This window comes from Alnus glutinosa, chromosome 8 (genome assembly GCF_958979055.1).
Source record: "Alnus glutinosa chromosome 8, dhAlnGlut1.1, whole genome shotgun sequence".
NCBI classification, from domain to species: Eukaryota; Viridiplantae; Streptophyta; class Magnoliopsida; order Fagales; family Betulaceae; genus Alnus; species Alnus glutinosa.
The window spans coordinates 1113019-1131004 of record NC_084893.1 but is presented as its reverse complement, the minus strand read 5'-3'; the positions used below and the strand labels follow the sequence as shown (position 1 = coordinate 1131004).

The 17986-nt window shown below is 34.7% G+C and overlaps 2 protein-coding genes and 1 non-coding gene across 3 annotated transcripts; 1 reads left to right on the top strand and 2 right to left on the bottom strand.

The window, feature by feature from the left end:
• Positions 1-822: 822 nt before the first annotated feature.
• LOC133875211 (protein NUCLEAR FUSION DEFECTIVE 4-like) lies at positions 823-5048 on the bottom strand. Its single transcript, XM_062313254.1, has 3 exons — positions 4300-5048; positions 1754-2685; positions 823-1647 (listed from the first exon to the last, which is right to left on the bottom strand). Exons 1-3 carry the CDS (start codon positions 4633-4635, stop codon positions 1161-1163), a joined length of 1755 nt encoding a protein of 584 aa, XP_062169238.1. The 5' UTR covers positions 4636-5048; the 3' UTR covers positions 823-1160.
• Positions 5049-13189: 8141 nt separating this feature from the next.
• LOC133875921 (thylakoid lumenal 17.9 kDa protein, chloroplastic) lies at positions 13190-15846 on the bottom strand. The gene is made up of 4 exons (XM_062314194.1): positions 15561-15846; positions 14903-15017; positions 14666-14735; positions 13190-13522 (listed from the first exon to the last, which is right to left on the bottom strand). The coding sequence occupies exons 1-4, from the start codon at positions 15839-15841 to the stop codon at positions 13302-13304; spliced, it is 687 nt and encodes a 228-aa protein (XP_062170178.1). The 5' UTR covers positions 15842-15846; the 3' UTR covers positions 13190-13301.
• Positions 15847-17409: 1563 nt separating this feature from the next.
• Positions 17410-17491, top strand: TRNAS-UGA (transfer RNA serine (anticodon UGA)). The gene has a single exon. It is a non-coding gene; the product is annotated as a tRNA-Ser (tRNA).
• The last annotated feature ends 495 nt before the right edge of the window (positions 17492-17986 follow it).

Below are 17986 nucleotides of genomic sequence, written 5' to 3'. Positions count from 1 at the left end.
TCTAAATCTTATATAACTATGCTGAAATAAAAAAGTAAGAATTTCACAGTTAAATACCAGTAAATTAAACAAAAGATACCTTGATTATAAGAGTCATAATACATAGATAGGTGCCTTGTGTATGTGAGAGAGAATGATGGGACCTAGCTCTTTTACCTTTTCTTTTCCTTTTTCATTTTGGTTCCTGATTCTCCTAAACCGCCACAAACATTTCTCCAATTTGTGTTAAGAGTTCAATGAAAATATCAATAATATAGCAAGATTTAACATCATGTAAACCAGGCTAGCTCATTCAAAATTGTCTCACTGGATCTTACTGTCTTGTGTTCGTTTGCCACATCACAATTTCGTACACCCTTGTAAAGGGAGTAAAGTATCTTCATGACTTGTGTTTGACGCCACTAAATTTAAGCAAGTTATTATTTTCATATGGGATATTCCACTTGAGTAGTTATTGGCACTTGGCAGGGCTATTTTGAGTATTTGGCAAAAGAAAAAAGAAAAAGAAGAAGATGCTGATGAATGAAAGGATCATGTCTTTAGAGTTTAGATAGTCTTCTGTTGAGTAGTATTTTAGTAGGTCTTTAAGTATTTTAATTTAGTAATTGTCAAATAAAGGTCATCTTTTGAAATGTTTGTGTGATTACAAGTAGGAGTCTCTGATTGTAAGCTGTCTTATTGTTGGATGTAAGTCTATTTAAAAATTGTTTCAATGCTAATAAAATCTTAGAGAAAAGTTTATTTCCAAACGTGAGTTTGAAGGAGGTCCAGGTGAAAAACAAAAACGTACTCCGTCTTTAGAAGATAGAAAAAGATACATGAAAAGCCAGAAACCATTCTGTAGATAATAAAAAATAATAATTTATTCACTGATACAAGAACAAGTGTTGAGAACTACACGCCCAAAACAAGCAAAGAATTCAACCAATGACTCGCGAAATAACCTTCATGGGTCTTGGTTTCCATAATAAACTGATGCAATTTAGGAGTATGACTGTATGAGCATGCTTGGTTGCTCGCCTCCCAGCTTATGTGTTATTATGCACTGCTAACATTGTTTGCTATATTGCTATTCCCCCTTAACATGATTTTCAGCCATATGGCAAGGAGGAGGAATTCTTGGTAATGGAAGATAATCTTCAGTTACCTCTTCTTGCAACTCAAGGAGCACGAGAATTTCCATAGAGTTGAGCATAAACCCTCTTAGTACGATAAACAACAATCAAACTCAAAGCTGTTGCAACAATGCAAAGTCCAGACAAGATACCAAATGTAATGGAATAGCATATGGAACCCTCACAAGAAGCAGAGTCGTCATCCTTAAGAGCTACTGCAACTGCAAGCATGGCTCCAGATTGCTTCGCTGCGTAATAGTCATATATACCACTAGCAATGACACCTGAGAATATTAGAGAACCTGCAGGACTGGCGAGTGTAAGAAAGTTGTACAAGGCTCCAAAACTCTTCAGGCCAAATAGCTCAGAAGCTGCAGCCGGCACAATCGCCCAGTGGGCGCCATACCCGAGCCCTATCAACACAGTGACAACATAAATTTCCCCGGGCCATCCCATGGTATAGTAGAAAAGTCCAATGGCCATGATAACTTGAACCACAGCCATCACCACTGGTCTTGGGTATGCAAAATTTCTGGTAAAATAACAATATGCAAACCAGGATTAAGAAATCATGTGCCAATAATGACTGAAGGAAAAATGCTAAAGTAGTGATTGCAAATTAAATAATTAGAATGTACCTTACGACAATCTCAGAAAAGTAGCCGCCACCAACACGGCCAAGAAAGTTCCAAATGCTGATCAGAGATACATATATACTTGTATCACTATACCCCAGTGATTTAGAAATCTGACCCATGTTATCAATAACTGTCAAACCAGACCCAGAAGCCAGAACGAGGGATAAAAAGATAAGCCAAAAATCTGCTTTTTTTAATGCCTGCATTAAGGTGAAATCCTCGCCTCTACGTGGGCCTTTTCTCCGCTTGATTCTCACTGCTCCTTCTGCAGCTGCTTGGAACAGTTTAGCTTGCAACTGAGCAATTCGTTTTTGCCTTTCCGATGCTGGAAGTGAGTCTAACTCTGGAGGCTTCTCGTCTTCAACCTCACTGAGAATAACCTCATTTCCATCCAGCTCAGAGTTACCTGCTTCCTGTTTCTCTGGCACAGAGAGAAGGCTCTCCTTCGCTGGAGGTCTTGGTTCCGAAAAGAAAACCAACAGAACAGGAATTATGACTGGAAGCAGTACTAGAATAATTAAAACAACCACAAATAATGTTATCAAAGTTTGACTCAAGTCGACCAGATCCTCAAGCAGCAACACTCCCAGCATATAAGCAGCCAGAACGAGGCAAACACCATAGGTAAATAAGAAGCCTGAACTATCAGATGGTCTAACTTGTTTGTGACCTCCCACAGGTCTAACAATGAACATCAGAGCCAATATAACCACTGATGGACAAACTGCAACCATGAAAATGAGTGATGCTTGATTGGAGAAATTGATCATAAGATAAATCTGAGTCAAAATTGCACCACTCAGTCCAGCAAATCCCTTCAATATCCCCACAACAGGACCCCGGCTTTTGGGGAAGTTTTGCACACATGAAACTAGAGCAGCTGTGTTGAAGTAGGTCTCACCATTTGTTCCGACAAATATACAAATGCACAACTGCACACTAAAACCTGGTTAACATTTTTGTCTGCACAAAGATTGTTTAAGAAAATCTTTGTTCTTTCAAACTAGTAAATTAATCAAGTTCAAAGCACATGCTCACTCAGCAGAATAGATTTTATATAGACATGTTACACACACTCCTACTTCTACACTTTCAAGTGCACACTCCCTGATAAGGCAATAAAAATCACAATTGAATCTTTGAATTCAATACTAATCTATCCAAAATCTAATGGTGATTTTTACTGCCACGTCAGAGTGTGCATTTGAGAGTATAAGAGTGAAGTGTTTGTAGCATTTCTCTTTATGTAAAGAAATAATTGTCAATTTCTGGTAGTCAACTAAAGAGAACAATACTATGATTAATATACACGGCCCTCTACTCCACTTCAATACAGATAAAGGGGTTATGTATTTCACAGCTATCCATGTGCAAAACATGTATGCATGCCATAAAAAATCAAGCATGGAGGAAGTACCAAAGTTTTAGTGGTTCCCAAAGTTAAAATTTGTGTTAGGCAAACTTCAATAGTTGGTTTCTAACCTCACAAGAAATTGTTACAGCAGCAAGTTGTATAATTGCCCAAGAAACCAGAGGCAAACTACAAGGAATCTAGCTTCAGGCAGAGGTTCACTTAAAAGACCAACAAGAAGAAACCCCACATCACTCAAGACATTTATACTTTGTTTTGGACATCTAAAGTAGCATATTAAGAAAACTGGCTATTCTAACCAAGACGCGACAACTGATGATTTCTTTAAAATGCAAACCCTTTACTAGACAGAGGACCTATTGTGTTACTGATCAGGATAAATTTCAAACTCGCATTTTAATTGTCATATAAAGATTAATTGTGTAGTTATTTTCAGTAAGCAAAAGCAAATGGGTTCTATGCGGATCTTATTACCTAAAACTTGACATATCAGGTATCTATTAAAATGTTGCCACTAAAGCAAGCCGTTTGATTCCTACCATCAGTCTAAACCAAATCTGGAAGGACCCATCCAGCATGATGATTAATCAGCAAGATTTATACTGAGAGACAAACAATGGTTCCGCAACCCAATGAGAAAGACTAGTCTCCTCAAGTTTCACCCCTTCTTTTTCCCATTTCAATCTATTTCCCTCTGGCATGGCAAATTAATGACAGAATTATCATGTTCATTTGTCCAATCTCCTCGGTTGAGGAATTTCAAGCTTCTTAAAATTTTGGTGGATTGGGAAAACAGTGAGTAAGATTATCAGTTTCCGAAACAGCCTAATCTGGGAATGCACCTTCCAACTAAAAAACCAAACACCCGGGTTTTGACATTCATGCTGGATCATCACATTCACTCATCATCACTGTCAAGAAAGACCCAAAGACCGGCGGGAGATGATCATCATGACTATCTCTACCAACAAGAGAGAGACAGAGAGAGCGATTTAATCAAACATTTCACAAGACCCGATAGAAAAATAAATAAATCAATAAAAATTTTTAAAAAAATAAAAATCAAACTCCTCCAGAGATCCAAAAGAGAATTTAAACTTTCCAAGGCAATTCCAGGCATAGATCACGTGATGAAAAAAGAAAAGAAAAGAAAAAAGAAGTAGATTAAACTCACCACCCACAACGGCAAAGCAGGCAATATACCGGCGACTACAAGCCAAACCAAGCCATACCCAACAAAGTTCTGTACTACCCCAATGAGCAAAATCACCCAGATGGGCAAGACCTCGCACAAGCTCCCCGCTATAAACCCAATACTATCACCCAAGTCCTTCGCCACACCCAGTATGGCCACCTGCCTCTGGTTGAATCCCATGGCGCTCTTTATCACTGGTGATATGCTCCCAAACAAGTACCCAATTCCAGAACAAGACTGAATCCACATTGCACACACAAACACCAGCCATCTGTTGTTGATGAAAGCCTTGAACTTGTCATGTATCCGACGCATCCTCTCTTACACAATCTCTGTCCAAAGAGGTTCAATTTTGCATATAGCCCAGTTTGGTGGGAAGGATTGAAGAGCTTTTGAAGGTGAAGGGTGTGTTAGATGACAGATAAAGATGAGTAATCATACGACCTGCGGTAAAACAATCATTATCTGACCGACAAAGAGTCTTTATAATCACACACGGTGGTGTATCAGTTACATACGTCGCCTGCTCGCCATGTATGACTTTTCCACCACCTATCGGCAAACAGGTTTCTCCAGCGATATAGCTTCTTTGCCTTATCACCCCCTGCACTGAATCTAAACACCACCTGTCATATATATCTTTGTGAGTTGGAGAACTACCATCACACCAAGGCAAATTTAGTCAATATGCCATCACTGTCGTTGTGGTTCTCCCAATCTCGTAGGTTCATGTAGTATGTAGATTACACGGATGGTTAATATGTTTTGAGGTTTTTTTTTTTTTTTAATCTGATTAAAAGAAAAAGTGTTATGAATATAACATGAATATAAAACTTTGTTTTTGTGTTTTTAAAAAAAATATCTTTAAGATGAAAATAAAAACCAAAAGACACAATTCTTGCGCTGAGAAGCATTCGCATGGCTTAAAAAATTTGCTCTTCATTTTAGTTAAAATAAAAGAATATATATATATTTTTTTTTTTAATTACTCACTTTTATAAAGTTCTTACATTCAGCTCTATATTTTAACTATTTTTTTGAAATATTATTTCTTTTTTTTTTTATTGGAATGGGAATGAAGGTTATAGATTAAAAAAATGCTTTGTTTTTATATTTGGTGAGCGAGTGAACTACTGTTACAGCTCGCCAAATATTTGTCTAAATTGTTGAACCGAATGCAACTTTTTTGCTCCCATCTAGTCAAAATAATTGAAAAATAAATAAATAAATAAATGCTCTCTTGACGAGCCAAATGGCTAAAAGGGGCTCTAAAAGCCTCTCTATCAAGCCCGAGTAAACGGATGGAAAATTTGCCGAGCATGAACAGTGATTAGTGCATGTGGTAAACACTGTTCACTCACCAAATAAGAAGAAGAAAAAAAATGACTATGAAAACATAAATTTCATAAAATATGATATTTTAAAAAATATAACGGTTAGGAAAAGGCAAATCTTTAAATATATAATTGTTGGATAAAGAATAAATATTTTTTTTAAAAAAAAATATTTTAATAAAAATAGTAAAAATGAATAACTAAAATGTTGATGGTTTTGAAAAAAAAAGAAGATATATATATATATATATTTTCTTGTGAAAGATATTTCAGTAAACTAAGATATGTCCAATTATTGACGTTAACAAAACCCAACTTGGTGGAACCCGACAAAACGGATGATATTGCCCGGGTCCACTTGAGGCTTGAGAGGATGCAAGAGGATGTAATAATCACAATTCACAAGTACAAAAGGGCATTTATTTTAATCTAAATATTTACTTTTTTAGCATGTAATTAATATATGATCTAGAAACAAATGCCATTGATATACTAATTTAAGAGAATCTCCACCCAATTTAAATTTGAGAAAAAATTTATTTATTAAAAATATCTTTTAATTAATAAAAAAATAAAGTATTAGATTAAGTTGACTCAGGGTGTATTCCAACGAATCCAACGTGGGTTGACATTAAATATGGAGTGAGTTTTATATTTAATAATACATGCTCTCTTGCATGTGACTATTTGTTATAATTTTTCTTGTGATTTATATAATCCAAGGCATCTAGCAAGAAGATGGCTGTTAGGTTCATTGGTCAATGGAACAAACTATTGGAGAAGATGTAATTTGGACCGGAGGATACGAGGCTGCCTGCCAATCACAATATGACATTAGGAAAGTAATTAACTTTGCCAACTTGGAGTTATGAATTATGATCAACTCAATCTCCATCAATAAAATCAAACTACAAGCAAGCTAGTATGTCAAAATTCTTTATTCTTGACGCATTAAACAAAACCATGATTGATTGACAGTAACGGAAATATTATTTTTTATTTTTTTGCATTTAACTATATATATATATATATAATGGTACATAATTAAAAAAAAATTAAATGAAATGATAATATTTTCATTATCAAATTTATAATTTAATCTAGAATAATGCTATACATCACGTCTATTTTATATCACATTCATGTTATGTTATTTGACCTTATGTTTTTTAAATGATTTATTGTAAGCCACTTAAAATTGAATTATAACAATTTTTCTTTGATTTTGAAAACGTGCGACTGTGACGGATTAATGCAGAAATTTCAATTTCCCCACATGCCATGGTGACATGGTGACATGGTGTCATACGAATTTAATAATTCCATGTGATATTGCGATATTGCATGTGGCCAAGTGGCCAACCATCCCTGTGCTATTAATCAAGGGCAGGGGGTCATTGGGACCAAAGTATCATTTTAAAGGCTCCTAGGGTATATTGTACGGAATGAAATACTTTCTTTTTTTTTCTTTACTTTTTTTTTTTTTTTTTTTCCCTCCTCCTCCTTTTTCGTGAATTGTTCATTTAAAATTAAAGGCATGATGCAGTGTTTGGTGGCTGAATCACCCATTTAGAGTACGGTAGTTCACCACCTAAAATGAATGGTTCAACTACCCTATATTCGACTGACAAGGTGGCCAAATTACTCTCAATTCCTTGGAGGTAGTTTGACCACCGGCTTTGAGGGGTCGAACCACCAAACATTTACCACAAAAAAATCAAACAAGTAATTTCTTTTATTTTTTCTTTTCTTTTGGCATTGTTGTCAATATTTGAGCCATTCATTTTAAATCAACAGCCCAAAAAAAAACAAAAAAAAAAGGAAAAAGATGTCCCTTTAAATAACCAAGTTGTCCCTCAATCTCACTTTAAATAACCAAGTTGTTCCTTGATCTAAAAAAACTGTTTTCCCTAACCATAGAAAATCAGAATCTTGTGTCAAGGTTTAAATCTTCATCTGGATATTATTCGTCACCAAAATCAAGTGAACAAAGTAGACATGTCAAATGTTATATATTGGTTATGGCGACATGTTACTGTGTGTATTGTTTTACTCATTTGTTGGCTTCAAAGAGAAAATTTATTCTCAGCTTCATAATTCACAAAGGTCCTTTCAACATCTTCTGAAGGGGATTGATTTTTAGCATTCCCCATGGAAATAAAAAATAAAATAAAAAAGTTGGCTTTGATGGGTGAAAAAGTATTCACGGTCAGTGGTTATTGTCTTTAATCGTAATTGTAACTGGCTTTGTCGGTTATTCTATTTATATAGTCGCAATTGCTTCGCCTTAGCTAGTTAGTAATTATTTAAAGTTAATAATCGCACTGCATAACCGCTCTAAAAATAAAAGACTATTTTTAGATATTGAGCATTCGTTGAACCTATTTTTTGAGCTTATTTTAAATGTTTATTCATTCAGTTTTGATATAATTTTTTTTTTTTTTAAAAAAAAAAAAGGCTTTGATTTAATTTTAATGTAACATTTATTTACATTTTTAAAAAATGAATGTGAGAATTACATGTTATGGACACATATTTTTTTTCAAATTGGGTTAGAAGAACTTTTCTCTAACTCAGTCAATAAAATGTCATGTGTCCCTTAACATGTGAAAACCACAACATCAAAGAACACATGACATTTTTATAGAATAGGTTGAAGAAAGTTCCTCCAACCCAGTTTGGAGAAAACTCTGTTATATTAAAAATACATTTGACAATCACATACATTTTTTACAACATTAGTTTAATCGACTAAATTTGAGAAAATGAGCAATGCTATACATCACACTTTTATTCCATTTTGCTGATATGACATTGACAATCAACCATTTATTTATTTTTAACAATGGCTAATAGACAGTGCTACGATAAAAGTTGAATAAAAATGAGATTTCTACAATTTCTCGAAGAAAATTCATTCGACCCAATTTGAACAAAAACTTTATATTTATTCAAAAAGATATTTGAATGTAAAGTATTCTATAAGACTGATTAATTATTTAAAAGAGATAGAGAAAATGAAGATTTAATTCAACATATGGATCAACAACTGGCAGCACTTAGCTAGTATGCCATATTTTACTGTAGAATATAATTGTAATAATAGCTGCTTATGAATGGTTTTGTTGCTCTCTGTCATTTTTACTTGTATCAATTAAGGGGAGAAGGTAACTAAACCTCACACTAGATTAGATATTTTCTAGAGAGAAGCTCTCAACTTCCTAGAGAGAGAGAGAGAGTGTGTGTTTTAGAGATTTGCTCGCTGGTTGAGGGAGGTCTCACGCCTCCCTCCTCCCAGTCTTTTGTCCTCTAAGCTCCTAGAGCTTTGGAGATTTTGTCCCTTCCTGGCTTAACCAGTGGAGGATGGTTTTTCTCCCTACCAGTAGGGTAGGGAGTTTTGTTTCCCCCAAACCAGATCTGATGAAGGCTTTTGTTTCTTGACTCTTCGGGGTTGTGGAATTATTTTATTGTTTTTCTATGTTTTTTTCGGCTGGAAAACTCCAGTGACTTTGTTGGCTTTGTATCTAGATGTTTCCTCAAGTCCCCGATGCTTTTCTTCTTCTCTGGCAGTGCTTGTAAAGTCTTTTATTTGAGAGCCAAATTTGAGCGTTTTCACCGAAGATCTCTTGACACTCGCCCCTAGCTGTTTTCACCACCACTTTCCGATCCGACCGAATCAAGTTGTGGTCGTGTCGCTATTCCTTGACCGGCTCGTGGCCTGCACGCGCCAGGGAACTTGTTTCCCAGATCGACGCGTGAGGGATACGCTTCGCTTCTCAGGCTTGGTTTGTGGCAGTTGATGGTGGTTGGGTGCTGCTGGGGGTCTCAGGAGATGGCATGTGCCTTGCACGTGCCGACTCAGGCGATGGCCGGCTCTTTTCCGACGAAGGCAGTGGATGTCTTTTTCTATTTGGATTTGTATATTCTTATATTTTCATAGTGTATCTTTGCAATTGGCTAATATTATATGGGCTTTTAAGTGGCTTTTAGCTAAACCATGCCTCTTATCATTAGTTGGGTTGTGCTTTATTGTATTGAGATGCCAAAATGTATGTTCATGTAATGTTAGTATGCTGTATTTGATAGCTGCTTTAAATCAAGTTTTATCCTGACTTACTGGGTGGTGATTCTTTATCTCTAGTTATAGCATCTCCAGCAGATGCTTTAAATCTTTCAAAATAGTCAAATTTGACTATTTTGAGCATTTTTTTCCCTCCAACAGATTAGCCATTATGATTTTTTCTCTTCAACATTGAACAATGAATAACCAACATTGACTATTCACTATTCATCTGTTTATGATTTTTTTATTAATATTTTCTCTTTCTCTGTTGGTCTCCTCCTGAGTCCCCCACTTCAACGCCATCATAGGCCGCCAGAGACTCCGTTCCGGCCTTGATGAGAATCCAATGCAATCGATGCTCTCCCTCTCTGTCACTCCACAGCGCCTCCCCTCCGTCCCCGACCAAGCGCCACACCAAGATCTTCGTCATTGGGGCGGGCAATGTGGGCACGACCATTGCCCAAACCGAAATCAATTGAAACGCATATTCTAGAACAACCAAAATCAACTGAAAACAACCAAAATCATCACTGCAACCAATCAATGTTTTCTCCCCCTCATCACACATTTCTTTGGCCACCAGAATCCCTCCCCCAGCTTCGCCCGCGTCCACCTAGTTTCATCCACCGACGATCGGACCTCCGATCATCCTCTGGGTCTCACGGGTCGCTCAGGTATTCTCTCGATTTCTCTCAATCTCCCACTGTCACTCTCTCTCTCAATCTCCATCTCCATCTCCATCTTCTCTAGATCGCACGGTGAGGATGGTGTTTTGGTCTTACCTTCCAGAAGGGGCTCCGCCTCCTTGGCGAAGATAGCGTCTATCTCTCGACGGGTTGGGGTTGGGGTTGGGGAGACTAGAGAGTGAGATGGAGATGGAGACCGGAGAGTGAGAGAGAAATAAAAAATAAAAAATAAAAGAAAATGATTAAAAAATAATATTTTAAGGAAATGAAGAGTAGAATAAAGAGTGTTGTTGGAGTGTTTTTAACTGTTGGAGTAGCTAAAGTAAAAATTTGTAATTTTTGAGTAGTTACTTTAACTTTAACTGCTGGAGATGGCCTTACTATGTTAGCCTACGGGCAAAGCTTTCACCTTCGAACGGTGGAATCGCCTTTTGTTTTACTCTTGTAATTGTGTTGACCTTTGGTCTAATTGTAATCCCCTTTTTGTGCTTTTATGAGTAATGAAGGTGATGTTTCCCAAAAAAAAAAAAAAAAAAAAAATTTAAGGGGAGAAGGTTTATCCTTTATTGACCAGTAGCAAATTAGCAACAGCTGGGTAAGTATTTATAAAATTGAATTTGCACCCTAATAATCTTGTTCCCTTTGACAACCTAATTAAAGGTGTCATGATATTGCGACAAAATATTCACCGCATAATTAGTGTAAAGTAAACGTATGAAGTAAGATATCTTGCCAAGTCACTTATAAAAAGAAAAAAATCCACCAAACTGTTTTAGGAAGCGTTTTCAATCTGGCAACAAGTTAATGATATTAATTGGTAGAATATTAATTGAATGATTAAACCAACCATTTATTATTAACTTAAGTATTTGAAATAATAAGTGAATTATCATGGTATGAGAGCAAATTATTCAAAGTTCGAATCTTATCACCGTCGTTCATTTCTTGTTTAATATCAATTTAAACTTTTAACTTTCAAGACAAACGATAATTTGACGGTAATAAAATATCAACCGCCGACAATATAAGTTGAATTTGATCCTGAATTTGTAACTTGTAAAACATGATATGTACATTTATAAAAAAAAAAATAATAATAAAAAAAAAAAAAAATAAAAAAAAAAAAAATAAAAAAATGATATGTACGAATGAAGAAAAATTGGAAGTCTTCAATTTTAAGCTATCTCATGTCCAAATATTTCTGGTCCCATGAAAATCTGTCTTTTTACATGATTAAAATCTGTCATGGGCCTTTGAACAAGTAAATTCCACATCCTCATTCTTTATAATAATGATTTTTATTTATTATTATTATTTTTGTAATGTTCTCAAGTTAAAGATATTAACAAATGATTTAAAATACAAAACTCTTCGAAACACAAAATCAATTTTTACATTTACATAACATCAAAACACTTTTTCAAACAAATAATAATAAAAAGAAATCCCACCAAAACAACAAACCTATATGATCATTTTCGTCATAAGCTTAATTTGAATGAAATAATCTAAGGATCGGGTGTGATCAACTGATTCTTTAAGTTAAATTCTATCTATTCAAAAGTTTTGAAAATATGGAATTAGAGCCTGCCTTCTCTACCGAGTCAAAGCAATATTTAACAAGAAATCTATAATAAAACCTCAAATGTTTGACCATTTTTAGTAAACTCATCAAAATGATTAATTTTTATGAGCTAATTTGTTGAAATAATCCAAAATGAATTCCCAACGGCCTTACCAATTTGGTAAAAAAAAATTTAGTGAGTAAACAGTGCTCACCAACAATAGTGAGCACTGTTCACTTACCAAAACAATATAAAACTATTAAAATTTTATATCTCTTCCTTTTTTTATTTTTTTACTTTTCTCTCTTATGCATCACAGACAACCTCTCTTTTAAAAAAGATTATTTAAATGGAATAATGATTATGGATAGCTAAAACGGTGAGGTTGCTCGGTGTGCTTTAAAAAAGTAGAGGGCTAAAATAGAGAAATATGATTTTTAGCTATTTTGACTAATAAAACTTGTCGAGACAATTAAGAATGCTCTTGGACTAACAAGAATAAACAAAAAAAGAAAAAAGAAAAAAGAAAAAGAGAGAGAGAGAGACATAAATAACATGTATGTATAGAATTACCACTTCTTAATGGTATTATTACTAGAATAATTAATGCTAACAAAACAGTTTTAACTAACCCTCGAATCAATTCTTGTGAAAAAAAATAAAAATAAAAAAAAAATCAAAGAATTAGTTGTGACAGCCACAATAACATTGTTAGATAATTGCGCAAAAAAAAAAAAAAAAAAAAAAAAAATCTCAATATTCCACGCCCACAATTCCCATGCGCTATGACAAGCAAACTGAAAACCCTTGGGACGACTTATCTACAATATTTGTTTACTCAACAGTATCCCTCGTGATTCAATTCACCAAAAAGTTTGCAGAGCTTTTATAACAGCCTCTGCGTTCCTCCCCAGCCCCATTTTTCAAGGAAGTTCAGAATTATACCCTCCTAAAGCATGGCTAATCAAAAAAGTTTATGTATATTAGGCATGATGTTATCAAGAAAAAGCCGATGAAAATAGAGAAATATTATTCAGTAGATTTTTATACAATTGTAATGCTATTTTTATAAAGTTCTTGTTGATTTAAGTATTGATTTTTACTAACATGTCATCCCAATTATATGACAGTCGTATACTAGTCTACTAATTAACATTATTCATTAAAATTAATACGTATGCTAGAAAAACCGCATTCCTATGCTATCTTATCCATAGGAAATGAACAGTAAAAAGATGACATTAAGAATATCATCCGGCCAATGAATAAATTAGGATAAACATGGTCTAGTACCAATGCACTTTGTTTTTTGTATTGACAATATGAAATGATACTAGTCCATTGAATCAAAACTCGGAGCATACCAGCCCAACTGATCAATAATCTTCTTCATTCTTTCTTCTTGTCCCTTTGAATCCCCAAAAGCCGTTGTGAAGGGATACACATACGTTACTTTTGTGGCCATAGCCCTATATACCACCACATCTCCTTTCACCAAAAACTCAAGCACATCCCGGCCGAACCCTCCATCAATCTCAGCTTGTAAATATTGCCCTGTACGTGTTCATCCTTATGATTAATAATGGCTCATACAAGGAGAAAAGAGACAAAAATAAAGAAAAAGGAAAACATGCTAACAAACAGAAAATAACCCCTCCCCCCACTCATATACTCCTACTGGTTCTTTTTTATAGTAGGAGAACTCGATCAGGTTTAAAACAAGAGTAGAAAAGGCCTAAACTGGTAGAAATTTCTCTTCTCCTCCCGACTTAATGCCTATGGTTTGAACATGATTGATACTATTCATAACACTTACAAACAGATACCTCTTATCTATGTGAGTTGGTAATCGTGTGTGGCTGCATGTAGAAATAGGATAGAGAAGGGCCAGAAGGCCGAAACATTTTAAACAATCCTCTTCTTTGTTACGATCCTAAGGTTACATTTGGTATTTGGAATTACTATTCATTAGAAAAATGTAATAGCTTCTATTGAAAATGAAAGAAAGTGGAATAAAACAACATTGGAATAGCGATTCCCATGGTCCATGAGGGAATAAATATTCCAAGTGTTAAGAGTATATGTATACTTTAACACCAAAGCTATTCTATTCCACCTTTTATTCTTAATAAAACTATTTTTTTCTTCTTCTAATAGATTAGCCATTTTGCATACCAAATGTATCTTAAGCGTACAATATGGTTAAGTGCAATCTTTTTTTTTGATAAGAATATGGTTAAGTGCAATCTTAATAATATGCATATAAACTCTTTAGCACAATTCCCTCGCAAAACATTTTTCAATGGTGAATTCTACCCAAGATTTTGTATCTTTTGATATCAGGGTTAAGCACCACGTCTAGAGTTCGAGTAGAATAGAGTAGTGCGATGTCATGGACGTCGGATTCGGCCCTTACAAGCTAGTTTTCAAAGGTGAGTTATACTCAAGTTTTGTATAACTCTCCTCTTTCCTATTCAAGGGCCCTTTCTTTAAATACAATCCCCGCTATCTATGACAGTTAGAAATCAACTTGTTTGGTGCATGAGTATATCCGAGAGCCTATGTAAAAACAGGAATTAGAAAAGCCTGAATTGGCTCTTCATAATTTTTCTTCCCATCCCCATTTTATGCCTTTAGTTCGAATGTCATGAATTTGTTGTGAACTAGTGAAATAGTTTAGCTCAGTCTAGTACTTACCATTTGGTGTATCTTCCACTACCTGAATTTTTGCGTTTTTCTGTGTTTTCAGGATTGCTTCTTGCAATTTCTGCAAAAAGGTTTTGAAAAAAGAAAGTTTCAGCTTATGCTCAGTTTAACTCAAAATGCAAAAAGAAATTGTTATCAAAAGATTTCCAACCAAGCAGGGTCTCATATCATGCAACATTATATGATCAACTTGAAATGCCTCAAAGTGAATGCATATAGCTTCAGAACCTGAATCGCATTGTCTGAAGAATTTTCAGGAATTCTCAACGGGAATGCAAATGATGACGATTTGGGATTTGTGGATACACAACCCGGATTTGTTGACGGGCAAGGTCTGATTTTCCTGCAAGAACAAACCATTTTGTAAAATGATGGACAACAAACCATGAAACGTAGACACACAAGGGTCATATTTGGACTATTGAGCATGTTAGAGTTTTGACAAAATTGAACTATTAATATAACATCGTTGGACCCAAATCCATAAACTTAGATTTCTCCCCAACAAACTCAACTAGTCAGCCGATGGATTTGGACTAACAATGTTAACATTGTTATGAGGTGAGATTTTATCACACCTGCAACTCTAATAGAGCAAAAAGAGCACAATCAGTCAGTCACCAAAGGGAAAAATGAAAATCAAGTAAAAGCCATTTTCTAATCCTATCGGGAAATTCGTAAAATTGCAAACAAATTATGGAAGTTAGGCACATATGGGATGTTGTAAGTGGGCAAAAGGAACAAAACATAGATGCATAATATAGTAAAGTATGGAACCAAAACATAGAATGCTGGACACATTTGGCTCTTATTTTAAAATAAATAAATAAAAATTAAGAAAAAGAAAGCAAAACCCTTTATAGAACAAAAAAAATTCAACACGTACCCATTTTCGAGTCCAAGCTCCAAATTCTTGGATTGGGAGAATGGAGTGGTGGGAGGGAGCAGAGAGGACTGGGAGTTGAGAGAAGGGATTGCGAGAGCAGGTAATGGGGAGCTCAAGGTTGCAGCCAGAGCTAAAGAGAGTAGTTTAGATAGGAATATGGGTTTGGGGTTTGGATTTTGTAAAGTGGCTTCTGGGATTTGAAGGCAAAGAGAGGTCTTCGTGGTTGATGAGAGCTTGGAGGTTGAAGGAAATGGAGGGAGAATATGACCAATCAAACTCATGTTTGTCAGAGTCGTTATCCCCTCTAAACACCAGCCATATCTGGTTTTTATGTCCCTTTCAACGACACCGTTTCTTGCCCTTTCTGAATAAGACTAATTTTTTCTTTTTTCTTTTTTTTTTAATGCTAGTAACCATATCAGTTAACAATATCACATTAGCTGATATGACCGTGTTCATCCATCATCATTAAAATAAATAAATAAATAAATAAAGTGATGGGTACTGTCACATCATCTTAGTGTGATAAGAGAGTGTAGTATTTAGCATTAATTTTGTTAAAAAGGAAAAAGAATAATATTATATTCTACACTATTATCTAATTATACTGATGTAATATTGTTAATCCTTGTCGATCTATCATTGAATATTTTTTTTTTCAACAAGAGTTGATCTAAGGGATTAAGGATGGATTGACAATTTCACATTTATATAGTGAGATAATGGTGTAGTATATAACATTAATTAAAAGGAAAAATCCAAAAATAAATTGAGTGAGATAAAAATATGATATATAAGTAATATATCATTTTTTTTTATTCACAATACTGTGCTGAGACAAATTAATACATACGATTTGGTGGACAAAGCCACAAAGGGACTATTTAAAAAATCAAAGTTATTTAATCATTTCATATTAAGCACAATTGAAAACCAATAAAATATCCTAGAGACCTAAAAGAGAAAAACAAGAACTCAAAGGATTTTTAGGATTATTTTGCTAGATATAAGAGCGTACTTTTATTTAATGATAAGAGTATAACAAATCAATTTGAGGTGTTAGATACATAAATATGAATATCAATTGTCTCCCATAAAGAACTATCTACAAAAAAGTGAAAAATAATGTAGGGGCCTATGAATTTATGGTGCGTTTGGGATTGCGATGTCGTAAACGATAAGTGCGATTTTAAACCAAATCACAAAACATAAATGTTTGAGAACTGCGTTTTTAAAAATTACGATTTGAAAACGCAAAAAATCTGCTTTTTCAAATCGCAGATAAGATGATGCTTTTTTGAAAATGCAGAATTTTAAAGGTAAATTCGCGATTTTAAAGACTAAACTGCGATTTTGCCAAACACTTAACTGCGTTTTTAAAATCATTTTTTTCAAATCGCACATTTTAAAATCGTTATTTTAAATCGCAAATCCAAACGGACCCTTAACCTTTTATCAAATTCGTTTTTTAGAGTTTAAATTTATCAAATCGTTATTTTTTTTTTTTAAGGTATGTTTCGTTATGAAACACCTTTTTTCATACACTTGTCATTAAATATTTTCATGATGAACAATAATAGGTAGGCTGATCGCCCATAATTTATTGACACGTGTACGTATAGTAACTCAACACCAATTAACTTCATCAAATTATTTTAAAAATGTAAAAAATTGAAAACAAAAAGAGAAAACCAAGGAAACAAAAGGTGGTGGGTAGTCCAAGCATATTTATAATGAGGTAGTAAAGCAAATTACAACATTTTTAACGCGAATGAGTAGCACGGTAGCACTCTATACAAAATTCAAAACTTTAGTAATACAAATTTATAGATAGATCTTTGGCACAAGCGTCGATATGTCCGAGTGGTTAAGGAGACAGACTTGAAATCTGTTGGGCTTCGCCCGCGCAGGTTCGAACCCTGCTGTCGACGTTTTCATATTTTTACGAAACCTCTTTTTGGGAGTTGAGAAATCGGAGGAAAATTTGTTGAATTATATTTCTTTTTGCTCCCAAACTTTCTAGCAACCAAACTGTAATAACCAAAATTAAATAAGGGATTTTTAGTTATAATAAAAAAATATATATATTTGACATGTGGTGAGGGGGATGACTCACCACACCTCACCACGATTCCACACATTGTAGCTTCAAAACACACCCGGCGCTAGAACACAAAACCACATTCTAAAAGAAAAAAAAAATAAAAGGAAGAGAAGAGATGAGAAGTGAGGCGAGAGGGAGAGAAAGAAGCCGTATAGGTGAAGGGTTACACGCATGGAAGCTAGAAGGAAACATGGCAGTTCTAGAGTATGCGGCGCAAAATGTGGATTCCAATTGGAGTCGGTGGATTCCAATTGGAAGTCGGTAGTTCGGTATTGCACGTGCATGAAGTTGTAATGTTGTTTTACTTGTAAAAGTATGCGTT